At 42.8% G+C, this 15,124-nt stretch overlaps 1 protein-coding gene across 6 annotated transcripts in view; it reads left to right on the top strand.

The window, feature by feature from the left end:
* The window catches only part of eps8a (epidermal growth factor receptor pathway substrate 8a), a 65,678-nt gene that overhangs the window by 14,626 nt on the left and 35,928 nt on the right, over positions 1-15,124 (top strand). For all 6 annotated transcript variants that reach the window (XM_038707970.1, XM_038707969.1, XM_038707972.1 and 3 more), the window contains exon 2: positions 13,331-13,418. In XM_038707970.1, coding sequence (XP_038563898.1) covers positions 13,364-13,418 — 55 coding nt within the window. In that variant the 5' untranslated portion in view covers positions 13,331-13,363. The remainder of the gene's footprint in view (positions 1-13,330; positions 13,419-15,124) is intronic.

Genomic DNA, 15,124 nt, shown 5'->3' with positions numbered 1-15,124 from the left:
ACTTCCTCAGAAAGTTTTGTCTTTACTACAAACAGCTCATCTCTGACTGATTCCAGCGTATTTTAGCAGAATATTGATGGTAACTAGAAAAATAATACCAAAAAATAGAACTAGCCTTTTTCTGCCCTGAGTAGCGTCTGCAGGTATTCCTTTCAGGTCTCAGCCTGAACAACCTTCAGCAGCGAGTTAGAAGAACAGCTCACAGTAATAAGTGAAGCAGATGAGTGGATTAACGTTTCTGGATTTTGGCAGCTGGACAGTGAGTCGGGGGGGTGACGTTCATAGACTCTTTGGTTTGAAAATCAACCTGACTCCAGGAGAATCGTGTCCGTTCTCCTTTTATTTAGCAGGATGAGAAGTTAATAAGTTAAAATGGCTTTAGAGCAGAGAGTCGGGAACGTCCTCTCAGTGTGGACGGAGTTCAGGTCGGCCTGTTTGTGACGTCCGTTGGCTCGACTCCAGACTCCAGGGAGTTATTTTTAGTTTCACAGAACTTGTTGATGTGAATCAGAGTTGTAAACTCTGTGATCTGTGGTTTGGCTTCCCCCCCCGGCCGCTCGTAGTGACACATGAATCTGTGTCGATCAATGATGAACAGTCTTTATCAAACGCGCCGTCTCTCCGTGTGGAAACGAGCACTTTTTAAAGAGCAGCAGTGGTGATCTGGAGCAGTTTCTGAAAAAAGGCAGAAAATAACCTGAAGTTCTGCTGTGACTGCAGGTTGAGTGAAATCTTCTTCCTCAAAGGTAACAAAAGCCACCTGTCTGCACCTCTACAGCCCCCAATTAACAGATTAAACTTGGGTTAAAGTGTGAAGACAACAAAGGCTGGTGTTATGTGTCGGACTAGTTCCTGTTAAGCTTGTTAAAATACGGCTATTTGTTAAAATTACAATGAAATCGCAGCGATTTCAAGATGGCATTTTCCCGTCATGTAGAGTCTCCATCAGAGGTTTTCACAGTGGGAGGGGAGGCTCAGTGAACGGACGTGAATTAGTAATGCATTCAAAAGGAGATCACGTGGAACAGCATTATTATGTGACTTGGTTAAAGAGTTACGGTCTTTCCCAGAGTCAGAAACTCAAGTCGCTTTTCCGCCGGATGGTTCCAGCTCAACTCATCATCTTTGTTTTTCCATTGGGCCAATCTGGTACCTGGTATGTAGGAGAGATTAAAACGTGATGCACAGCAGAGTAAAGATCAGGTAGACTTAAAACACACAATGAATCCTCCATTTAAATGAAGACGTTATTCTCATAATATTCTTCTTTTCTCTGGAGCTGGCAGAGAACACAGATATGTGGGAGAGAATGAATTCATTTCTCATTGAGGTGAAAAGGAGCCACAGTCACATTTAAAGAGGTCACTTCCCCAAACAGAGACACAAAGAGGAGGGAAGGCTGAATCATGACTCAGCAGATATTAAAGAAGTTGATCTACAGGAGGAACTGATCTGAGAGCTGCACTTAGATTCTGCTAGAGGTTTAGATTTTGAAATGTCGCCTGCCTCCTGAACTTTGTTTCCCTTTTACATAAATAAGAACATTTCCATAAACTGGTGCAACAAAATTTCACCAAAATGCAGGAAATTAACTGTTTATTCCCCCCAAAATATCAGATAATCCAGCTGTGAAGCTTTTTCATCATATTCTTCTGGTACCTGGGATGTTTTAAGGTATCACCTTCGTCGAGGTTCCAAGCGAGCTGAGTCGATACCAAAAGGTGACTTGAAAACACTGCAGACTGCTGATTGGTCAGAGAGAATCGTCACTATTCGCTGCATCTGTGCGTCCAGAAGAAACCATTTTTTTAAATGGTTTAGCCAGAGATTGCGAGACGGTAACGATACTCTCTATACTGAGAACGGTTCATCCCTCTGGAGTACTCGCACATCAAACAGCAATTTAGTTTTATTTAGATGCAAGAACAAATGAATCGTTCAGCTGTAATCCAGTAAAGACACACAGACCCTCAGTAAGAAGACATCAGCACTTTCAGGATTATTAGGGATTATTATTATTACTCTTCTTAAAGACGGCCTCTCAGAGGCAGGCTCGAACACTGAGGATGAACATGTGGACTGTGAACATGTGCTGTGGAGTCCAGTGTCAGGGCTGCAGGATTAAAGTCAATACCAGAGTCAGCGTTGGTGGATTAAACTCAGCCCGAGGTGATGAAACTCTGTCTGTAATCTGAATAAATCAAACTCCCAACCGCTGAAATTGATCTCATCACAGTTTATAGGCGTGGTGGTGAAGTGACCAGAGACAGATGTGTCTGATCAGTTTCATTTGTGTCCTGTACAGGGTGTGTTTAGCCTAGCTTAGCACAAAGCCTGGATTCAGGTGGAAACTGCTAGCCCAGCGTCAACAATGATAAATAGGTCACAGCCTGAATTTAGCCCTTAAAACGCTTTACAATTGACCAAATAGCATGAAAGACATCTACTCATTAAACTACTCATGAAATGCTGTTTTTACATTTGAGTTATTATTGTTGAAATCCATCATGTAATGCAGATAAAGCGTCTTCAAATCAGATTAAAAATACATTTATTACAGTAAGTTGTCCCCTCCGTGTCCCCGTACAGTACGTTATCCCCTCCGTGTCTCTGTACGGTAAAGTGTACAGTACGTTGTCCCCTCGTGCAGTACGTTGTCCCCTCCATGTCTCCGTACAGTACGTTGTCCCCTCCGTGTCTCTGTACGGTAAAGTGTACAGTACGTTGTCCCCTCGTGCAGTACGTTGTCCCCTCTGTGTCTCCGTACAGCACATTGTCCCCTCCATGCAGTAAGTTGTCCCCTCCGTGTCTCCGTACAGTAAGTTGTCCCCTCCGTGTCTCCGTACAGTAAGTTGTCCCCTCCGTGTCTCCGTACAGTACGTTGTCCCCTCCGTGTCTCCGTACAGTAAGTTGTCCCCTCCGTGTCTCTGTACGGTAAAGTGTACAGTACGTTGTCCCCTCGTGCAGTACGTTGTCCCCTCCGTGTCTCCGTACAGCACGTTGTCCCCTCCTTGCAGTAAGTTGTCCCCTCCGCGTCTCCGTGCAGTAAGTTGTCCCCTCCGTGTCTCCGTACAGTAGGCGTCCTCTGCAGTATGTAGGTTACAGTGAGATAAATGAGACCCGGCTCCCTGCGGAGCTTCGTGGCCTCGATCCTGACGGGGAACCAGAGGTCAAACTCGGCTGCTCTCATTATCACAGGCTGCTTTCACACGATCATTAGACCTGAATCAGAACAGCGAATGCTGCGGGTCTTTTTACATTTAACCAGGAGAGCTGTGAGACGTTAAACTGCTGATGTGAGGCTGAATGTGTTTGTTGTCCACACGCAGCTGGACGGGTCGGCTGTGGGGGGTCTTTTTCGTAGCGGTTGGATTCTCTTCTGCTTTCTTCTGGTTCTATAAAAGAAAGAACACACTTAAGATTTTTTCCTTAACATAATGAAATAGATAATATTCTAATTCATGAGAGGAAAACATTAATTGGTTTTTAAAAATGACCAAATTATTTAATGAAGTAAAGTTAAAAGCACTGTGTGTTAATTTACTTCTGACCTTTAGACAAAGTATTTCTTATAAACTGAATAAGACGCCTCAGCTCTGACAGTCTGAGGGGGATTAGTTTAGTTTAGAGAATTATAAATGTCGGCTATCTTCTCAGCCACAGTTTACTGGGCCATCTTGTGTAATACTTGGTGATGTTACCTTCAGGTGCTTTGCTAAATTGGTTGTGTAGATAGATTTGCAAAGAAAATTTCTCCCACAGAAAACAGCTGGATTATAGTCCAGCCTTTACTTCAGTAATCCATCTGCATCGCCACGAAGCATAATGCTCGCCTGGCGGCTGCTGTGGCGCGCCTTCAAAAACACTGGTGGAGAAACACGCTGAGCTGCAGAACTTCTGCTAAACTTCTGCAGTTCTGGTAAAACCTCTAAATAAGATTATGAACCTGGAGATGAGCATAATATGATTTTTTTAAAACACTGTTTTAGGTTTTCAACAAAGAAACGTGACGTACATTTTAGTCATGGTTTTATTTTCTGGAGGGTTAAACTGCTGGGGTTGAATTGACTCCAAGGATAAAAGATAACAGGAGGGTTAATATTGATTGAGTGTCACAAGCCCAGACCAGCAGATTCAGGAGCTATGAGAGTTTCCTTTATCTCTGGTGTTTTGTTCTTGGTGACTAACAAACATCTGGAATGTAATCCTGTATTGTGGCATAATATTTCTAGTCTTTGATTCTTACCGGTATTTTGTCTCGGCTCGTTTTGTTTTCCCCTCAGTGGCGTGCCTCGCTCCGCCGTCGATCCATCTCACACGATCTCTCGACAGGATCAAGTTTAGCTATCAGTTCCACTTCTCTTAGAAAGTTCCCATTGTTGTCCTGATGTGTGATGTTTGAACAGGTCCCCTGGGAGCCAGATGCCTTTCTGCCCAGGACTGAAGAATCATAAGAACTGAGCGCGTGAGAACGTTATTTTCTGTCTCATCAATAGTTTGAAAGACGGATGCAGAATCATTCCACCATGTTGTCGCTGTGATCAGGACTCTTTTCACGCCGAGTCCGTGACCTAATCCCGCCGTCACTCTGTTACCGGTTTTGTAGTTTGCATCAGAATACCAAATGGATAAATGTTGCTATATTTAGGAAGAATATCAGAATTCTGACTTCAATCTGAGATTAAATCTGAAACTTAAATCTGTTATTTTTGGGATTAAAATCAGAACAGTGTGAATGAAGTGAACTGTTTTTTTGCACAATCGCCTTAAAACGGAGTGAGAAAATAAATATAAGCTATTTAAATCAGAATTTTAACACTATTCACACAATTCTGAAGGATTACTTTTGGGATTAAAGTCGAGATAAAGATAGTCAAGAATTATTTCAGAGTGTAAAATCATAAAAGAATAATTTTATTTAAGTAGGTTAATAAATGAAAATGCACGTTTTTTTTTTTTTTTTTCCTGCTGTCGTGGATTTATTCCAGTATCCTTAATTCAAGAGGAGGAAGGTGGGGATTAGGGGTGTGTGTGGACCACATGGACGTAAATCTTCTTAATAATCCTCTTTACTTTCCTCTGTGGGACACAAACAGAGACACTCTGCTTTGTTAGAATGTGCCAGTGATGAGAGCTGATCATTCTGCAGTAGTTTTATTTCAGTTTTTAAAGTTTAGTTCATGTTTTTATGTCCCTTTTTTTTAAATTTCTGTTTATCAGGTCAGAAAGCGGCGTCGGCTCCAGCAGGGCTGTGTGATGCTGACACTTACTTACTTGTGAGAAATGGTTAGTTTCTGTGTTTTGGGTGGAGCGGAGGTCTGACAGTAAAAGCATTTTGTTTATTTATCCTTTACGTCAACGTTTCCAGGACAAACCTAAAAACATTTCCAGTATTTTTTGCTGTTTAGCTTAAATGATAAAAAGCACATGAAAGCAGGTGGAGGTGTATAAAGTTCAGTCTGACAGTGACTGAAGAGATTACAGCTTAATGTCTGTGTGAAGTGAGAGTTGTTAAATTGCCGCAGCACTTCCTCTTAAGTCACTCATTAACTGTCTGTTTGAACATATGTTAGAGTTTAACAGCCGAACCTGTTTGATTAAATCTGAAGTTGACGTGTAGATGATGACGAGCTCTGTGCAGTTTCTTCTGCCTTTTATAGAAGAAAGGAACCAGAAAATATGTTCATGTTGTGGACGTTTACCTGAATTTACCTGCAGCTCAGAGTAAACCAGCGCTCAGAATTACCTTTTTGGATTGTTTGCACGCAGGGCTTGAAGTACCAGTACTCCCTATTCACCTGTTTGAATGTGTATTGGATGATATTTTAGCGTTAAATAAAAAGTAGAATGTAGTAGAATATTAATTCTAGTTGGACCAAACTGCAGGTTTTATTTTTTGTCTTTCATTAAATCCTTGTGCAGAAAGTGAAATGCTCTTCACGGTGGATAGTCTCTCATTTTTACTAACTCGTCAGTAATCACAGAACAACACGTTCACGTTTCAAACCAGCGTTTGAAACCTTTTTTAATGTCCCGCCCCAACCAGGCTGTGATTGCTCAGTTCACGTAAAGTTATGTTGATTCTCCAGAGAAAACAAAATCCATTCTGTTTTCTAGACCAGTGGTTCTCAAAGTGGGGTCCTGGGACCCCCAGGGGTCCTTGAGGGGGTTGCATGGGTCCAGGACTCTTATATTTTCACTGTAATTTAATCAATAAATAGGGATGCACCGAAATTAATCGTCCGAAAATAGCAAAAAAAAGCACTTTCGGTGTTCGTCCTAATAAGTCAAAAGACCGAATAAATTTTACCGAACAATTACGTTGACATGTCGGCAGTGTGGAAGCATTTTAAAGTGTCGCCGTTTGCAGACGCTGTTCTGCTGAATCGTCTCCCAGCACATCCGCTCCATCTGTGGCTGACTTCTTAGAAAAGAACCGCTGTGAGTGTTTCTGTCTCTCGTCTGTGAGAAGCCAGCTAAATTTGGAGTGCACACGTATTCAAGCCTTTACGGTAAGTGAAGCGGCCCAGAGCGAGCTGACAGGCAGGTTAGAGACTTTATCCTGTCAGTTTGTCTCTTTAGTATGAAGAGAGGCTGTGAAGTCTTCATGTTACAACATTATTTATCAGACCGGGTCGGACTGGATGAATTTAGCGCGAGGAGGAAACACATGTGACAACGTCCGGTTTTCAAAATAAGGCGTCTGTACAGGATGGAAATAAGATTAATTGGATTATATTCACAGAAAGTATAAAACATTTTACCTGTCCATTAAAAGTAAATGGACACATGTAATTTACTTTACCGGACCCTCTCGGGCCCCGGACCCCCCGCCATAGTCTCTCCACATCCTGCAGGAAACACTGAGGAAAAAGCTCATTTTAAATATTTAATTTATGCAATGGTAAAAAAAAAAAGCCGGAAAAAATGTGAATGTACTTGTTCGGTGTTCTGCAAATTGTTTCATTATATTCGGCTTCGGCCAAGAATTTTCATTTTGTTGCATCCCTAACAATAAATAATATAATGAGTAAAACATTTAAAAGCAGAAATCCTATCAGATGGGGGACCCTGGGTCTAATTTGTGTCCGTTTAGGGGTCCTTGACGTGAAAAGGTTTGAGAACCACTGATCTAGACTCCCCAGGAAAATGTGTGAAACCTCTACGTACCGAGTCACCGTCCCTCCAAACGACAACGTGGCGGCAGGAGCTTCGGGCCGTGTTTGTGAACGGACGTTAAACGTGTTGACGTGCACAGAGACAGCTTGTCCTCTGCTGTGTTTGAGGTGACCCCCATCACGTGACTCTCAGCCTCTTGTCAGACTGTGGTTTTAACTTCCAGGGAAAGTCCCTCTAACAGAAACCAGGGGGCTCCTGACTGATCTCAGATCTGCGTGTGAAGCAGCTCGGCGTTGACACGATTCTCATCGCCGCAGATGGCGGAGGGTCTGCGTTACCATGGAAACTCCTCACAGCCCGCCTCAGTGTGTCTGTGGTTGTCACACACACATAATCACCACAGCTGTTTCATGTCGTCACGACAGCTGACTGAATTCAGTGTCGTGTCCGAGTGCAGATGGTTCTGGATTCATCAAGACAGGAGGTGAGCGTGGAGGAAGACTCTTCCTACCTTCACCACCTACAGGTGCTGGTCATATAATTAGAATATCATCACAAAGTTGGTTTATTTCAGTAATTCCATTCACAAAGTGAAACTTGGATATTATATTCATTCATTACACACAGACTGATATATTTCAAATGTTTATTTCATTTAATTGTGATGATTAAAACTGACAACTAATGAAAATCCCAAATTCAGTATCTCCAAAAATTAGAATATTACTTAAGACCAATACAAAACAAGGATTTTTAGAAATGTTGGCCAACTGAAAAGTATGAACATGAAAAGTATGAGCATGTCCAGCACTCAATACTTAGTTGGGGCTCCTTTTGCCTGAATTACTGCAGCAATGCGGCGTGGCATGGAGTCCATCAGTCTGTGGCACTGCTCAGGTGTTATGAGAGCCCAGGTTGCTCTGATAGTGGCCTTCAGCTCTTCTGCATTTTCTATAGGGTTAAGGTCAGGCAAGTTTGCTGGCCAATTAAGAACAGGGATACCATGGTCCTTAAACCAGGTCCTGGTAGCTTTGGCACTGTGTGCAGGTGCCAAGTGCTGTTGGAAAATGAAATCTGCATCTCCATAAAGTTGGTCAGCAGCAGGAAGCATGAAGTGCTCTAAAACTTCCTGGTAGACGGCTGCGTTGACCTTGGACCTCAGAAAACACAGTGGACCAACACTAGCAGATGACATGGCACCCAAACCATCACTGACTGTGGAAACTTTACACTGGACTTCAAGCAACGTGGATTCTGTGCCTCTCCTCTCTTCCTCCAGACTCTGGGACCTTGATTTCCAAAGGAAATGCAAAATTTACTTTCATCAGAGAACATAACTTTGGACCACTCAGCAGCAGTCCAGTCCTTTTTGTCTTTAGCCCAGGCGAGACGCTTCTGACGCTGTGTCTTGTTCAAGAGTGGCTTGACACAAGGAATTTTTACAAATGGAACCACTGTTTTCGTTGAAACTGAATTTGTTATCCATATGTGGAGCCTACCTATATGCTTCGTCAAATCTTCCGTAAAGCCGGTTAAGATCATTCACAGAGGCGTCTGTCTGGGGTTCCCTGGACAAAACTGCTCCTCCACCTTATGTTTAAAATCCATTTTGGCTCTGAGCTCCTTTCTTTTGTTTTTAACACCTTCTGTCTCCCCTGCAACTCATATATTCATTGTGAATTGTCCCCTATTAAATAGTAGGCTATTGTAGGATTTTAATATCCTACTGTTGCAATAAATTTATTGTGATTTGTCCCAATAAATACTTGCAAATGCGTTTTGAATATTTCTATATGCATATTTGCATGATACATCAAAATCATTGATATTGATTAAATTTGTAATATTTTCTTTTTGAATTGTTGAAATTGTATTTACCACCACATGATTACACACTTTCTCTTTCTGATGACAAGATGTGCTTCAATTGTAAAACACAAACTTTTTAACAGAAAACATTGATTGACTGATTTTAAACAAATTCTATCAAAAATGAGATTTCTGGGCCTCTAAGTGGTCTCGTAGCGAACGCTGTGTACCTTAACTGCAGACCGCTCCATCTGGAGACAGAAACCTGAGCAGTAATAATGTCGAAGAGGAACTGAGAAGGTGACGATCCTCCTAAACAGGTAAAAATTAGTGCGTCGCTTCTATGACACCGCATATCCATAACACGCCCCCGCTGCGACACTAGTGGTTTCTGGGTGTCTCCCACCCCCCTGAAATAAATCCTAGGGGGAAACGCTGAGCTGTTTAGATAGAAGGCAGTCAGCGAGGGAAATAAGCTTGATGCAGATTTGCATTGTTGGCTAGAACATGAATTGTTGAAAAGTTGTAATTATTTTGTTTTTAGGCCTACATGTCTTCGAACCTAAAGATAAAATGTACAGGCTGTATTTTTAAGCTTTCTGAAACATGACTCTAGGAAGCATTTTCTCAATGTAGGCCTATGACAACTAAGATGGTATTTGTCTTATACCTTGGGAATGATAAATGCTTAAATAAACATTAAGAAAATAATGTTATCTTGAGCACGATACTCACAGCAAACCTCATTTAACCATCGTAAAGTAGTTGAAGAGAAGTAAATGTAGAGAAAAGAAGTTTGAAATGTGGTGAGATTTCAAGCACTACAGTTTAATGTGTACAGCTGTTAACACTTTTTTAAAGATGCGTGAGATGCGGCCCACAGAGGCCGCTAACGCAGCGCCCTGAATTAGCCACCGCTTACATCCATAAACACATGAATTCAGTTTGCACGGAGAAAAATCTGTTTAGAAGCGGTTTGTATTGTTGTGGTGACACACAGCTGATTGTAATGATTATTATGTTTCTGTAACGATAAAAACCTGATTCTCAGCGAGCTCTAGTGAAACAGGAAGTGGATTTCAGTGTGCCGATGGACAAACACTGATAAAGAGCCGATATATTACCAACCAACCAGGCGTCTGGAACTCTGACCTTTTGACCTCTGTGGTTATCACAGTAACTGATGTGTGTTCGGCGTTCCTGTAAGCTGTTATCAGGAAGTAACAATGAGATGATGTCATCTTTTATGTTCAGCTGTATTTCCTGAGACTGAAGGTGGTGACATCATCGGGGAGGGGGCGGGGCTCAGCGTGTCCTGGTCAGTGTTGGGCAAGTTACTCATAATAAGTTGCTTTTTCCTTAGTAATCCTTAAAAAAGTAATTAAATTACTTATTACTGGTTATTGAAACTAAATCGTTACGTTACTGTTCACACGTCATGATTCAGTCTTCCCTCCTCTTTGTGTCTTTGTTTGGGGAAGTAACCTCTTTAAATGTGGCTCCTTTTCACCTCAATGAGAAATGAATTCATTGTAATTCAGTTAGAAACTCCTGGACTTTAACAGCTCCTGTGTTTCAGCAGCTTTTCTGCTCATGTTCAAAACTTTCTGCAGAATCTCTCCCACAGATCTGTGTTCTCTGACAGCTCCAGAGAAAATAACGTCATCATTTAATGAGAATTCAGAAAATGTTTTTAAGTCTACCTGATCTATACTCATTATTTCTCCGCTGGTAGTTTCCCCTTTCAGACCATCTTGAAACTGAAACTCTTGTGATCAGACAGAAATCTCACCTCAGATCCTCACAGTCCCAAACAGAGCGAGGCTGTTTTAAACTCTTAGCAGCTACGTTACTGCTCAGTCTGGACTCACAACATGAGAGCGGGTTCACTTGATTACTATCGCAGCGTACGCAGGTGTCGCATCAGGTGGGCGGAGTTGATTCACTCCTCGAGTCGACGTGATCACTTATACATTTGTTTTTTCACCGCAGGAGGAAATTGACGTGTGGCACGAGAGCGAGTGGAAACTGTAAATTGAGTCATCTTTTAACCTCATGAGAGATTGTTGCACGAGGTCTTGGCACACCCCTACTAAATAATTATTATATTAAATAATAGTCATTAATCTCCTTTTTGGAGTTGCAGTGATGTGTATACATTTGATATTGCACAAATCTGTGACACACACCGATCAGCCATAACATTACGACCACCTGCTGATCGTAATGTAGGTCTCCCATAACGGCCTGGACTCCTCTGTGTTCTGACACCTTTCTGTCAGAAACATCAGCTTCTTCAGCAGCTCGTCTGTTGGATCGCGTGACTCCCCACGTGTGTCAATGAACCTTGACCCTGTCGCCAGTTCACAGCTTCCTTCCTTGGACCTTCTTCTTTCTTTTTCAGTTCTTTTAATCTTTAATGATCAGGAAGTGTGTGTGTGTGTGTGTGTGTGTGTGTGTGTGTGTGTGTATGTGTACGTGTACAACTGAACGAGCATCGAGCCGAGAACATGAATCACCCTCATGCTATCCCTTCTCCTTGGACCACTTCTGATTCGGAGATGTTCTGACTCAGTCCTCTACCCATCACAGTTTGGTCCTTTTCAAAGTCGCTCAAATCCTCACGCTGCCCATTTTTCCTTCTTCTAAAACATCAACTATGATGTCACGATGTTCACCTGCTGCCTGATAGATCCCACCCACTGACTGGTGACATGGTAACCAATAATAATAATAATAATTAGTGTTATTCCCGTCACCTGTCAGTGGTCATAATGTTACGGCTTGTTGAATTGCAGTAACGTATGTAAATTTGTGCTCTTTGAGTTGAATGCTGTTCTTTAGTGGTGGTTACGTATATGTTGGCACATTTAAGTCACAAAAATCTGTCATTAATGGTTATTAAACTTGTGCGACTCGAGCTCTTTTAGTTGCTCTTGTACCCTAAATCACAGCTTTGATGCTCTCCATTCAGTTTCTTGAGAATCGTTTTCAGCCTGAGCTCATTTCTCCCTGAGCGTGGCCTCACAGGTTCTTATTCTCTCACAGAGGAGCAGATATCACAGAAGCCTGCTGTTGTTATGGACACACAGCCCAAAATGGAGTCTGTCGACTCCCAGCTGAATAAAACATGGAGTCCTGGGAAAAGTAATCACACGTGGCAGCACTGTACATACAGGACCCGAGTGTGAACGCTGCTGCTGCTGTTATCTCTGCGCACACACACTCTGAGGCTGCTCATAAATCACCTCGGGGGGCCCCTTTTGTGTGGAGGGCTTTTAATTTCAGCCTGGATGTGACATTTCCCTGCAGCTCCACAGGAAGGTTTTAATGATTTGTTAATGAGCTCTTTGTTCCTGTTTGAACTCTCTGAAGAAGAACTCGGCGTCCTGTACTGATGAGAGGTTCAACATGTCGAGGCATGAAGCCGCTGACGTTTGCAGACTCTTTAGATGGTGAGGATGAGTGAAATATATATAGACTAGTAAAGATAGATGCTGAAGGTCTTAAATTTCTGATTCTACTTACTGAATCTCGGTTCTGGTTCCTTCACCACAGATCTTCTTCCTCCTCCTCCTCGTCCCCTTCATGTCTCTAAAGTAAAATGAGTCTCTGTCCTAGAGCGGCGTCTCTGGGACTCGTCTCATCTGGAGCCATCATCGGTTTCCCTTCAGTATAAAAGGTGAACGTCAGCTCACCTGTGTTCTGTACCTGAGGCGTTGCTGCTGTTATCGTTAGCTGGATCTGGGAGAGCGCGACACGCTGAACACGTGAAGCGTTCCTGCAGATGTTGAAGGAAACGCTTCGTCATGTCTGAGCTGCTTCCTCCTTCGCACCAAACCTCCTTACTGCAGCTGCTGCAGTGTGAAGTGTCGTTCTCGCCACGGTCCAGGACTGGAAACCAGAAAGACTCTCTTCTTCATGGTTTGTTGACGCATGAGGTGACGTTCGGTCGGCGTAGCAGCTGCTGGCAGATCAGAGACACTTTGATGGGCTGTAAAACGCTGACTGCAGTTCAGTCAGGAGCTGAGAGATGTAGGAAGTCAGGAACCGAGAAGCAGGATCCAAACGCACGGGTCCTAATGAATCCACAGTTCTGGGAAATTTGGTTCCGGTTCTTGACATCTAACCCTAGTCTTAAACTGGAGCCGGTTGTTCATTGGTCAGAACTGTATTACTGTGTAGTTTTTAAGTCTCCCTGCAACTGTTTGCTGCACTGAAACACGATCTGCTGGATTACGTATTACTGTTTGTTGTTCCTCTAAACTGGCTTTAAGTGTGTTCGCCATGAACGCAGATCTATAAAGGTGTTCTTGGCGCTGTGCAGGTCCTGATCAGAGCTTCTCTCTCTGAGTACATGTGAGGCTGATGATGATGATGATGTCTTTGTGTTTTGTTGCAGCCGACTGTCCATCGTGAAGCAGGATGAACGGATATGAACCTCCAGCTCTCGCCTCCGGCATCTTCGGCTCCTACAGCTCACCCATCAAGTGAGTATTTCATCCATCCACAACACCTGAAACCTTCCTGATATTCTAATATCAGAAAGATTTCAGTCTGCGCCATTTCTGTCCCCATAAACTTCAGCAAAGTATCCTGCACAAAGAACAAACGGGTTTAAGCTGTTTCAGACAAGAGCAAGAATCCAGATGCAAAATAAAAACATTGTCTGAGTTTCAGCCCGACCCAGTGAAACCAGAGCTCAGACCTCTTTCATGCTAATTGATCCGCTTATTTAATCGCCTGGGCTAATTTCCCAAAGCTAAAGTGGCTGCATGCTGCAGACAATGAGGTCAGTGAACCAGAGAGGGGAGCAGCACCTGATCCAGGACCCGATCCAGGAAACTTTAAACGTCCTGTTTGATTTGTAGCTCTGGTGTTTTTAACAAAGATCTTTCTGCTGATTCATCCGTGCATGATGTTATTACCTGTTAGCTTTAGCCTCAACCTGTTAGCATATCATGCTAAGCTGATACAAACAAACATCTTCGGGCATCTTCACCAGGTCCAGTTGACCTTAAACCACCTTGAACACGGCTGAGACTGAGGAGCATGATGATCTGTGGTTCACTGACGTCATGTGACATGATCACTTCATCTTCTGCTGCTTTATTTATTTATTTAACAGGGACAATGCCCAATATATGTAGGAGATGTAGCTAAAAGCTAATTCTGTTCTGCAGTTCCTGGGCAGGTGCAAGATATTATAGTAAAAAACTGTAAACCTTAATTTCATAAATATACAGATGAATGCAAACCATTTCAAATAAGCCAGATATAACTAAAACCAAACTTAAATATACCAAACCTCCCAAAACCATAATAAATTCCCATAGAAACAGTCCGAATACAAAAATAAACAAACAAGAATTTTAGCATGCACACGGTAAAAAACACTGACCTCATTCAGTGTCTCATAGCTCATAATGTCTTCAACCATATTTTCATTTAAACAATCATAAAGACACCCTGTCGGCTCTCGGTATCTACAGTCCGACAGGTGAAGTCGTCCTGCTGTCCGTCGTCAGTGTGAGTTACATGTTAATTATTGATCGTCTCATCAGTCAGAATAAAGTGTGAATGTGTGAAAATATTGAGTTTCAGAAGCTGAGTGAGTTCAGTGACACTCGAGCAGACGACAGCCGTCCCGTTTCAGCCGCCTGCTGTCAGTTTAACAGGAAACATCGAGTCCTCGCATGTTCAGAGGACGAGGAGTGACGCTGGTCTGAGGTCAGCTGGGCAGGAGAGGCAGGAACTGGCCCGAATCTGAGAGACAAACAAGTTACAGATGGACCGTTTGAGACAGGGCGTGACATCTGAATGAAATGACAAATGACACGAGTCAAGTAGAAAAGAGTAAAGAAAAGATCCAAAAAAACATTCATAGTTTTGTTCAGTTTTTACTCGCTCTGTAAAGGTTCAATCTAAATACACGTCCCTGGTGTGTCTAAAGACTAAACGTGTGTCCAATGCGTATAAAGACCCCAAACTATGAGGAAAAAACGTCTTTCTCCTGCTCAGTTTTTCAGTATGTGTGTGCAAACACGCCATTTGAATTTGCCTCCCTTCATGACATCATGGCGGGCTCTGTGCGGCGTAGGACCTCCTTCAGCCCTTCAGCACAGGAAAAGAAGCTAACGGCTCCTGTTAGCGGCGTATCCACGGAGGTAACGACCGCTATCACTGGATACTGTGA

Source organism: Micropterus salmoides, unplaced genomic scaffold, assembly GCF_014851395.1.
Source record: "Micropterus salmoides isolate LMB-PRFRI ecotype aquatic unplaced genomic scaffold, ASM1485139v1 Ms_hic_scaffold_9, whole genome shotgun sequence".
NCBI classification, from domain to species: Eukaryota; Metazoa; Chordata; class Actinopteri; order Centrarchiformes; family Centrarchidae; genus Micropterus; species Micropterus salmoides.
This window is presented reverse-complemented; position numbering and strand designations above follow the sequence as displayed.